Below are 11,640 nucleotides of genomic sequence, written 5' to 3'. Positions count from 1 at the left end.
GTAAGTTAGTGAGTGAGATGAAAAGCACTCAAAGAGAGCGATAGAGAGAGAGAACTAAATTAACTAAGCTCCCGCACGTTTTACACGTTCGCTGATTAACACTTTTCAAGTGTTTTAATCAAAACTAGCCCTCTTACTCACTCTCCCTCTCTCTTTCTTTGTTTATCTCTCTGTTTCTTGCTCTCTCCAACAAAGTCACATTCTCCTCTCTCTCTCTCTCTCTTTCTCTAAATATGCTGGTACCCATCCGCTCACTCTGTACGCCACTGTTAGTTGAACTTCATGCGTCGCTGGCGGTGTGCGCGTTCTCCGTATTTTACACTTAAGATCCAAATACATATATTAAGGCTAATGATCGTGTAATTTACACAAAAAAAGAGTTCCCAATTTAAACCAAAAAAAAGAAGCAGAGGAAGAGGAAGCCTTTTTTAGATAACTAAACACGGTTTTTCGTGACATAAAAGGTGATTTTTTTGTGGGTGTACCATGACGAAAATTCATGTCATCACCGAAATGTGAACGAAAGTTAAAAACAAAGTGAATTTTATTTGAATTTATGGGAAACTAGTGACAAGTCAATTACGGTGGAAGTGAATTATGAACACTCATACAATTTTTTATATATATAAAACGTATGAGGTTTGTTTGTTTGCTCATATTATTAGTGATAACGGTTCTAATACCCTGTATTCTTAATATGAAAGGGTATATAACAGACTAGAATGTGACAAAGCAACAAGTGTAATACTCTGAAGCGACGTTGAGAAGCAGCAAGTGTGTTATTCTAGAGAATATATATTCATGATCAGTTTCAATGGAGAAACCCATCCATGTCTGAGTATAGATCATTAAAATTAAAAACAAAAGGCTTTCCTTGCCAAATTTTTTAAGTTCTAACAAAAAGTGTGCACTGAAATAGCTGAAACTATTAAGATCAATATTGTGCGCAGTTTCAGCAGGGTATATTAAAGTCCACGGGGTTGCCATAAGGTATGAAAAATTTTGCTCTTATGCTCACTCAGACATCTCTTATGGAATCTCACTCTCTCGATGGACCGGCTAGTCGTCCGACTTATTTACATTCACATGTTATTCAAGTTCATATTCATCTCCCAACGCCTTTAGGTAGTACGTATGAGAGTTCGTAATGAAGCTCATTACCACTCAAACCTGTTGATAAGGTCATTGCACGTGAAACTTAAATGTTGTTTTTATTATTAATGCTATTGCATTTTACAAAAAAAAAAAAAAATGAATATATATTCTGCGAATGCAAAACCTGTATTCAGATATTGGGTTAAACCTTTAGAAGCAAAACAAAGTTTTGTAAACAAATTGAATTCCCATCGTTAAAATCTTTAAATCTGAATATAGCTGACTGGGAAGTCGGCTATTGAGCACTATATATTCAAGCAATCGCCTCACATTCCAATATGAAAATGCAACCGATAATTATTGTTTCATTTCGTTCGGAATAAACAAAATTCTGTGGAAATGCAAATGCTGAACAAATATATATTTTTGTTTTGTATTGGAAATGCTTTTCTTTTTCTTATAATAGTAGTTTTAATTTTTCACTTAGCAGCAATATCTAAAAATAAACTCCCAACAAAAGACGTCAAAAGAAGCCCCTTGGCCATAAATAAACAAGACTCAATGAAAATAGGGAAATGTATTGGAGGGGAATATAATCGCATATAGAGAGCACGACGACTAGAAACAGATAGATATACTAGATGTATACATACATATATACAGACAGGAACTGTCAACAATAAATTATATGGTTTTTTCTTTTCATTTTCAAAAAAAAAATCTGATTTCTAACGGGCCGAGAGCACGTACATTTTTATCAATACTCAAATGGAATTACTCAAAATATATATATACAGGAGACTACTATATATATATATTCTACGACTGCAATTAAAAGTGTGGCTAAAGAGCCAATTGTTATCACCTTCACTTTCAGTTGTTGAATGATTTTCAGCTGTTTTTTTTGCTCAGGGCTCAAACTTTGTAATATTCACTTTTGCTGCCACTTTGGTTATAATGCCATAATAAAAAAAGAAAACATTATTCAGCCGGCTATCAAAGTTTTATCTAATCGTTTCTGTTTATCACAAGACACGTTCAAATTGTTACAAACAGCCTTTAAGAGCCTTGTCAGAAAACAGCTCTAACAACAACAAGAACAGCAAGAAAATGCGTTACCACCAGAAATCGAGAGCTCGACAAAATGTTCTTTCCAATTGAGAGTCAAGTGTCTAAGCATAAGAATGTGGTATTGGTTGTGTATATAGTATGTACATACAAACATCTACATACTATAGAGGGTCTGGTCTGTGGGTCTGGCTGGGTCTGACAAGTTAATCAAAGTCCGCAAAGTAGTTGACAAACCCCAATGCTCAATGTAGTATGAGTGCGTTCGTTTGGGTATGGGGCATGGGAATATTTGAAGCTCCAGCTTATCGCAAAACTCAAGTGCTTGAAGGCAACAAAACAATAAATGCGTATGGTTGACATAAAACACAAAACCCCAAACGATAAAAGAAAAAAAAGAACATAAGCCTTAAACAGGCAAAAAAAAACAGAAAAGCAAACAAAAAAAAACAGAAGAAAAACTTTGGGTACATGTATATATATGTACATATAATTATCAAATTATGATTACCAACGATATGTAAAAAAAAAAGATTTTTGAAGTGGCACAGCTCGTGCTTTAGTTTCCTTTTCCTTAACAAAGTGGATTTTGAGTTATTTAAGACTAAATTTAAAGACTAAATACAGCAATTATAAAGATATTACTACAAATTTCTTTGACATAAAAAGTCATTCATTCAAAATTAGTTACAAATATCTTATAAATCTTCATAGTTGTCTTCAGCCCTTTAAAATATACATAATTGACCCAAGCGCAAAGAAACTTTACTGGGTTACCAACCGTAAGTAATACTCCGTTTGGGTCATATCTTTATGGTAGCAAACGCCATAATTATAAGGTTTATTGACTCAACAAGCCCATTAACTAGCAAAATTAGTTGATAAGATCAAAACACGCGTCCAACATAAAGTTCTAATGATAAATAAGTCTGGCATTGGTCACACTTTTTAAAAGAACAATCAAACATAGGGAAAGTGTTAAGCCCAATAGATGCAGGGTATTTGAAATACATACATACATAAACAGACATTCAAGTATAACCAAAATTAGTCATTAGGCAATTCAACACGAGTGTCTAATTGTGAGAAACATTGTAAGACAAAAGTGGTTAATAATAAGTAGGCAATGGAATTGTGTATAACACTAGAAAATATATACAAACACATATATTATCTATAACTTATTTAATACATGTTTCGTTTAATATTATTTTTTTGCACACACACATACATACTCACGCACACAAACATAGAAAGAAGTAAAGCCAACTTGGTTTCAACGTTATGAGACTCTTTGAAAGATAACTGCAATTCAGCTGGGCATATGGACATGATGTGGCAGTTGCACTAATTATGATAAATGCGATGATGGATGAAGGTCCTGTCTTTACCTCAAATTTCCTTCTCCGACAACTCCTCACTAAATATTACTCCGCCAGCGCCACCGCCACGTCTGCCCTGCACTTTCATATCACGTAAATAAGCATCATTAAAACCGAAATAACAAAAGCTCAAATCAGTATAAAACATAAACACCAAACAAAGAACAACAAAGACTAACCGCAAAACGAAACCAAAAAAAAAAAAAATCCAGAAAAGGGGAAATAATATATAATAAAAGCGAAGAGATACAAAAAAAAAAAATACACACACCAAAACAAACAATGTCAAAATATCAGAAGCTTGACAGCGCTCTGGCACCCACAAGCCATGATGATGATTATGATGAGAGTTTTTCACTTTACTTTGATGATAATCAACACCACCAACAACACCAGCAGCAGCAACATCATCATGAGCAGCAACTGCAGGATGAGCAGCATGATAACAACAGCAACAGCAGCTATACGAGACTGAATATTGTGGGTGGCAATCGGACTACTCACATGCCAAATGGTAATCCCAAATACCACATTAATAACAACAACAACAACAACAAAAATAATAATGGCAGCGGCAACATCAGAAATAGCATAGACAGCAACATTGACAGCAACTGCCATGAATCACAAATAGTTTGTACAAATAATCCATATCGGGATCTAGATGAGCACAGTACATGGGAAGTACCGCTTTTGGATAACAGTGAAGACATGGATATTGATCACCTGGTGAGTTTTACTTTCAATCCTTCATGAGTTTCCTTCAGGTGAACGTTGTCAGATATATCAGGCTCATTCGATATCTTATTTGAATTATTTGTAATTTTCTAAGGTAGAGCAAAGCAGATGAACAGATGGGTTCAGTTCGTAAGTTAGTTTTATTTGACTTTCATTTTATGCTCAATATAGTTTTTCGACGAATTCTTTATTTTCCAATGGTGAAGTTTATTAAATATGAAAGCAAATACTTTTTAGCCCAGTTGATTATTATTTAAACAAAGTTTGTTTCAAGTTTTCGACCACTTTTATAAGTAAAACCTGAGACGCAAGATTTTGAAGTTTTTTACGAAATTGTATCAATGTTGCCAGAAATAATGATGTATAAGTATAAGTTAAAGGATCATATATTGTATATTTTATTTGAAAGCAGTTAACATAACGGGACATATACCATAGAATAGATTAAATGGTAATCAATCCTAGTGTGCATTTTTAATAATGGTTACTAAAGCTACTTAGAAATCAAACTCTTTTTAATTCCTAACTGAAAATCAGAATCATAAAATTATCAGAATTGAAGTCTATTTCTCCATTTCAAAAATCTTAACTTTTAAATCAGTTTTATACCTGCTCATCGGAATTTAAACCACATACCTATTTATGTGGATATGTAGTAAAATACACAAGGGGATAAAATATAGAAAATGTAACAGCAAAATGGTTGAATTTTACATACTACAGATACTAGAGGGTCCAAGAAACACGAATTTTTGTATCTCAATGCGACTTAGTGTATATTGGAAAATACAAAACTGAAATTGTAAAAGATGCAGTTCTTAACTTTAGTTATCATTTACACAAATTAACAACAATCAACGGAATATTATCTGCAAACTTATTACAATAGTTGCCACACACTGCGTATACGTTATTGAAGTTAGGGAAAAAAGAAGCCCATTGCGAAAAAGCTTGTAACTTCTCTATTTTTCAAAGAATTCCACATTTTCCTTTATCCGTTAATGAATATTTTATTAAATAATCTGTAACATTTAACTATTGTCCATCTTTTAAAAGTATTATTTTCATTCGTTTAACGAAACGAGCTGTTTAGTTTTGAGTGTGTTCCCTGCGGTATGCAATGAAAATTGGCCAAGCTATTTATATGCACAAACCCACTCATATATAGTCATATTTATAAGCAATTTGTGGGTTTTTTCGTGTTTTGTTTTTTTTTTCCACCAGCACTCAGAGCATGAGCTTGGCCATACAAGGCGAACGGGTGAAGAAGATGCAGGAAGGGGTTCGGGAATGGGCAATGGCGGTTGCCGCAGCTCTCAGCCAGGTTTTGGTGCGAACCTCAAAAGCAAATCGTCGCAGGAGGCCAAATTAAAAATTCTCCTCGCAATTTCCCTCTGTTGCATATTCATGGTGAGTAACACAGTTGCAAGGACACGCACACACAGACAGACACAAACACACACACACACATAATACACAAACAGCGAGACACAGAGTCGCGAAATTGCCTTGCATGCTTGATTTAATTATGATAAATTTCATCTCGACACCAAAACCAACATCATCTCCGCCAACAACAACAACTGCAACAACTGCAACAACTACAACAACGACTACAATTTACGGTAACCGCAGATCATTGAATTCCTTGGCGGTTACATGGCCGGAAGCTTAGCCATTATGACAGATGCCGCACATTTAGCCTCGGATTGTATTAGTTTCGTCATCGGTCTGGTTGCAATTTGGTTGGGTGGCCGACCACCGGATGGACGCATGTCCTTTGGTTACAAACGCTTTGGTAAGTATCCCCAATTACAGTTGACACTATGCTAATGACTTTCTGTCTCGCTCTGTGGCTAACTCAACGGGTTAAAGTGGTTAAATGGGGCTGTTCGCTGCCTTAACTACTTGTGAGTTGCACTACACCATACAATGTCATTTGCATTTATGTCAAACACGCTGTCTACTATTTCGCCTTGACAGTTTTTTAATATCAATTTCGTCCTTTTTTCCCTCTCTCTCTCTGTCTGTGTTACAGAGGTTCTGGGTGCCATGGCCTCAATATTAGGCGTTTGGCTATTAACAGCCATGCTTGTTGTGGTTGCCATTGAACGACTTTTCTCACAAGATTTCGATTTGGATGCCAATGTCATGATGTCCATATCAGGAATCGGTATAGCCATTAATATTGTGTAAGTTCTAGTAACAGATTAAACAGTGTCTCATGAATCTCATTTAAAATTATCAAAGTGAATGCTTTTGTGTAATTTAAAATGCTACAAGTTTTGAAAAGAATTTGCTGCACTTTTACTTAGCAAATGCTACGGGTCCCACTCCTTGAGGGGTCTGCGCTCTTTCTCTATTCTATGTTCATTTACCTACCAAAATAAAGTTTAAATTGACAAAAATTTAATTTAAAAAATTCTGAAAATTCTTAACTCTGCGAAAATTAAACTTTTGCTAAATTGTAAACGATTTTCTGAAGTAAAAACGCCTAATGGCCATGTAAAAATCCTCCAGTAAAAAACGTCTTAACATCTAATTTTAATTCAAATTGTGATGAAACTTAATTAATATGCCAAATTATGTAATAAACTCTTAAGAACTGTTTTGAACTGAATTATATTAAAGCATTTAGATAAACAGTTTACATTTACTCTGATCTAGCGTTATTCTAGATGAAATTCATAAAATTCTATCAACCTTTTGAAATCTTTAAATTGTTATGTCAATACTTTCTCTCACGTTTTCTCTTTTTTATCGCAGCATGATGTTTGTGTTGCATGGATCCTGGTTTATAGGCGGTCATGGTCATGGACACAGTCATAGTCATGGAGGACATGGACACAGTCATAGTCATGGTGGACACGGGCATAGTCACGCCCATGCCAACGCCCATACCTACACACTATCGACTGGGAATGCTGTTGCAGATGATGATGATGCTAGTGGCACTTTGGCAACAGCAACAACAACAATGCCAAATGGTCATTATGTTGCCATAACAAATGACTCAAAGCCATTTCAGCAAATCGGGTAGGTGGGCAAGTAACAGAAATCAATTGTATACATGCAGTCTGAGAGTAGAGTAGAGTAGAATATATTGATTCAAATGGCTTGGTTGCAATTTTATGGCCTGCGGTTAATGCTCTTTTCAATTTCAAATTAACAGAAAATAGCAACAACATTTTTCCTTATGCGGTTATACGCACATTGAGCCAATTGTTTTGCTACATTTTGTTTTATTACTTAAATTATTTAATTTGAATTTAATTCAGTTGATTTGATTATGGTATTAGTGAATGATTTTTGCTGATTAATGTTTCTTTTTTCTTTCTAAAGGCAACAGCAGCAGCCACAATCCAAAAAGCTGGAGAGCAAATCAGAACAGAATCTAAATCTTCGAGCGGCCATGATTCATGTAATTGGAGATCTCGTTCAGAGCATTGGCGTCTTTCTGGCCGCTGTGCTAATCAAATTTTGCGTAAGTTTTATTCACCTCTGTTTGCCCCCTGGAAGTTGTCTATATATGTCGCTGAATTCAGTGTCTAGACAAGTCAATTAAATAAAAGTTCTTCTTTACTAATTCAATTGACTGACCCTTGCAGCCAAGTGCCAAGTTTGCCGATCCACTGTGCACACTTCTCTTCTCGGTAATTGTGATTATGACCACAGTGCAGCTGTTCCGAGAATCAATATCAATCTTACTCGACGCTGTGCCCCGTAATGTTTGTCTACGAACTCTCGAGAGGGAATTGAAGTGCATTGAGGGTGTTCGATCGGTTCATCATTTGAATGTGTGGCAACATACCAGCGAGTTCAATGTGCTAATGGCTCATTTGATTATAGGTAAAAGCCGCCGTACAATTGATTTATATTTTAATTGTATATAAAATTTTATATTTTACAGACGACACCTGCTCGGATAGCTCAACAATATTAAAACAAGCCACCAAACTGGCCAATAGTGAACAATTTAATATCAAGCATGCCACCATACAAATCGAACGTCTAACTCCATTTTAGGGCATTTAAGTTTTGCTAACCAAAATTCTAAAGTACCAAAGTCTGCGTGTTTGTATAGCAATTATTATTACTATTATTGTATTTAAGGCATATTTGTGATTGTACGTATTAATTTTATGAAATTTTCTAGATAAAAAATTAGCAATAAATTTATTTTGGCATTAATAATAGGTGTTAATTGCAGTCCAAGACAATAATTGTTTGTAAAGAAGTGTTTATTATTTTAATAATTATTTTTAGCAAATACATTTATGCATTTTTATAATGAAAAATAAGTTTTTTAAATTGAAAATGTTTAAAATATATGAAATTATTAATTTCTTTAAGAAAATAAACAAAAAGTTAACTAAATTCTTAAATTTATCCATAAGGAATGCAAATTTGACTTTGACATATTTCACACTCTTCCTTCTAATATTTTATTTAAACGTTATTTATGGGTCTAAGCTTTGGAAGAAATATTTTAATGATAGGCATTTAATTTTTGATACTTTTGGATACTTGCAATGCGAAGAAAAACGCTTTTTGACATGTCTAGCAGAAGTTGTCATCCCAATTTTAGAAGAAACAAGACCTTAAAACTAATCATAATTTGTTATAAAGAAGAGAATGTTCTTTAATTTCAGAAATCGTTAAGCATTAAGCCCAAAACTTAGAGTAGTTTGCTTTTGTGGGATTGAAAAATGGATTTTGGATTTTATGAAAAAAATCTCTGATGTGCAAAAATATTGTCTGTGGTTGTTGTCATAGGCAAAAAAAAGTACCTTCTGGGAAATCAAGTCATGTTTATATATGGTTTTGTAGATTTCATCTTTCGATTTTCCAGCTCTTCCTTCCGATACTGTTGGCTGACTCAAGCCTCTTACTTCCACCACGCCTCCACATGTGTATAAATTGTTCTCTAGACAAAAATAAAACAAGGACTCGCGGCAAAATTTTGTGCCCGATTTACACAAATAGTCTTTTGCTCAGCTAAAAACAGTTTTTGCTTCAAAAATAATTAGAATTTCAATTAGCCTAAAAAAGAAAATGTAAACATTGGCGTTTATTAAAATGTGGAAAATGGAATGTAAACCGCACATCTTACATACTCGGGCAAAAACCAAAAGTTGTACTTAGTGTGGTAAATGGGAGGGGGGGAGCGGGAGTGTTCATGGTGGCAGTAAGTCATATGACTGTGTAATTAATTAGAATTTGCAACATCAGCAAGAAAATCTTCTCCTGCTGCTCTAATACTGTTTCTGTAGCTGCTTTTGCTGTTGCTTCTCGCTGTAATTGATGTCTTTATCTTTTTTGCTTCCACTTTTAATTAGAAAGCAACATTAAGAAGGCTGCAGGTGCAAATCTCTCTCGCTATCTCGCTATCTCTCTCTCTCTCTCTCTCTCTCTCTCTCTCTCGCTTGGTGTGTGTTTGTGTGTGGCCAAAGGCAAAAATTTCATTAAATTTGCAATTTTCGTGTTTTTGATTTGTTTGCCAAAGCGTTTACTTAATATTTGTGGGCAGCAAAACTAATGTTAATTTACTGCGACTAAAACCCAAATCGATTAAGGTCATCAAGTCAATAAGAGTTACAGTTACAGTTACATTAACAGCTATATTTACATAAATATATATAAAACATAAATGCAGATTATGGCTGAACGCATATGTATATAAGGATATGTTTATAGGGTGTCCTTTCTACTAAATATGTTGTATGGGTTAAAAAGTATCTTGAATACTCTAAACCCAATTTGCTATATATATTCTTAAGAGGAAAGTTGTCAGTAAAAGATTTTAGTTATTGATTTTACTTCTAGAAAACCTTTGGGAGTAACGGGTGGGTATTACAGGACAATTGTTCAAGAATGTCAAAGAGTCTAAAGTGAAATTATTGTCAAAGTTGGTAATTATTATATAAACTAATCCATTTCTTTTAGCAGACTTCCTTTAAAAACTATTTCTAAAGAAATCTAATGTATTCAGTTGCCAGTTTTATTCAGTGAAAACATTGAAGCTGCTGAGAAGTATCATTCAAAATGCTATATGCTAAGGATATTTAACAATTGTTCCCCTAATAAAGTAACCGGTAAAGCTATTTGTCCTTATATATGTAAATTTATAGTTGTCTCTACAATAAATTATTATAACTTAACTTATTTTCTTATTTTTGTGTAAACATTTTAGTATATTTAAAGACGTTAAAAAAAGTCTGATCTAAAAATAATAATAAAACAAACTCCTTTATAATAGAATAAGAAAAATGAGGTAATTGTATTAAGCTTAGCCATTTTGTTTTCCAATATTTACTCAAAATATTTCATTTTACGGAAAATCATCTATATTTTCTTATGTAGTAAAGCTGGTTTAGGTCGTGAATACGAAATAGAGTTATTAAAGTCGAGAAATTTGAAAGGAAAAATGAGAAAAAACTAATTCCCGTTTTGAAAGTTTTTGTTTTAGAAGTATAATCAATACTTTGCAAGAAAGGACCATCTTTTGTCTAAATCTTTTTAAAATACCTAAAGGCCTGTGTTATTAAGTAATTCATGAAAAATTTTTCAAGAACTTGAACTGCGAAAGAACTGAGTGCACATTCGGGAACAGCACACTCAAATTGTGATGAAAATTAATCTCCATTCTTATGAAAAAGCTATTTTCAAATAAAGATATAATATATAATAATTAGTCGCCTAATATTAAATAAATTCAAAGAAGAATCTATATAAATGATTCAAAAGCACAAAATCTTAACAACCTGTACTAAATCAGGTCCTTTATGCAATAAATTGTTAAATGTCCAATTTTAGGAAGTCAAAGTCTTTTCAACATTATGAATTGTTATGAGAAACTGTCATAAAACACTCTTTTTGGCAACTTGACAAAAAGTTAAGTGCAATACTTCGAACTTGGCTCAAAAAATTGAATAATATTGGAGTCTATAATTTTGTCTTTAGAGTTTGACTTTAGAGATTCCACTTTTAGTTTCAATTGCTCTAAGTCAAGCACCCTTTATGTTTTTGTTTATTACATATATATTTTAGCAATTTAGGACATAATATTTGCTAACGCAAATTGCACACAAGACTGGATATTTAGTTATACATGAATTTATATACGATTTTATATATATATGTATGTATTGGTTAGTCTATGTATATATAATTACCTGGATTGCTAATTGTTGTTTTAATAATTCATGTAGCCTACACAAAGAGAAAGTAATCGTTGGAGAGACGAAGAGAGAGAGAGAGAAATAATGGTGAAAGAGAGGGGATTAGAGAATGCTTGGCAGCAGAAGCCTTGACCATAATTCATCTATTCGTACATATTGGACAAACACACAAATCC

General features: G+C 33.5%; 1 protein-coding gene across 2 annotated transcripts; it reads left to right on the top strand.

Moving 5' to 3' along the window:
* Window positions 1–285: 285 nt before the first annotated feature.
* On the top strand, window positions 286–8,650 carry LOC6640412 (zinc transporter 2). 2 transcript variants are annotated; one of them, XM_002063101.4, is made up of 9 exons: window positions 286–464; window positions 3,417–4,274; window positions 5,508–5,693; window positions 5,919–6,081; window positions 6,322–6,475; window positions 7,050–7,319; window positions 7,626–7,767; window positions 7,892–8,132; window positions 8,194–8,650. In XM_002063101.4, the coding sequence occupies exons 2-9, from the start codon at window positions 3,828–3,830 to the stop codon at window positions 8,307–8,309; spliced, it is 1,719 nt and encodes a 572-aa protein (XP_002063137.3). In that variant the 5' UTR covers window positions 286–464; window positions 3,417–3,827; the 3' UTR covers window positions 8,310–8,650. The 2 variants fall into 2 exon arrangements, with proteins under 2 accessions (XP_002063137.3, XP_046866161.1); XM_047010205.1 differs by lacking the exon at window positions 286–464 and having other exon boundaries at window positions 3,331–4,274.
* Window positions 8,651–11,640: the final 2,990 nt, after the last annotated feature.

The sequence above is a fragment of the Drosophila willistoni genome, assembly GCF_018902025.1.
Source record: "Drosophila willistoni isolate 14030-0811.24 chromosome 2L unlocalized genomic scaffold, UCI_dwil_1.1 Seg196, whole genome shotgun sequence".
Lineage (NCBI taxonomy): Eukaryota > Metazoa > Arthropoda > Insecta > Diptera > Drosophilidae > Drosophila > Drosophila willistoni.
Note: the sequence above shows the minus strand (reverse complement) of the source record. Positions and strands in the feature narration are given on the sequence as shown.

What these genes read in the sequence shown, in the direction of transcription:
- LOC6640412 (XM_002063101.4), top strand. Translation starts at nt 3,828, where the DNA reads ATGTCAAAATATCAGAAGCTTGACAGCGCTCTGGCACCCACAAGCCAT. An exon ending in CCCTCTGTTGCATATTCATG is followed by an intron (nt 5,694 to 5,918) that starts GTGAGTAACACA and finishes CGGTAACCGCAG; the next exon opens with ATCATTGAATTCCTTGGCGG. An exon ending in GGTATAGCCATTAATATTGT is followed by an intron (nt 6,476 to 7,049) that starts GTAAGTTCTAGT and finishes TTTTTATCGCAG; the next exon opens with CATGATGTTTGTGTTGCATG.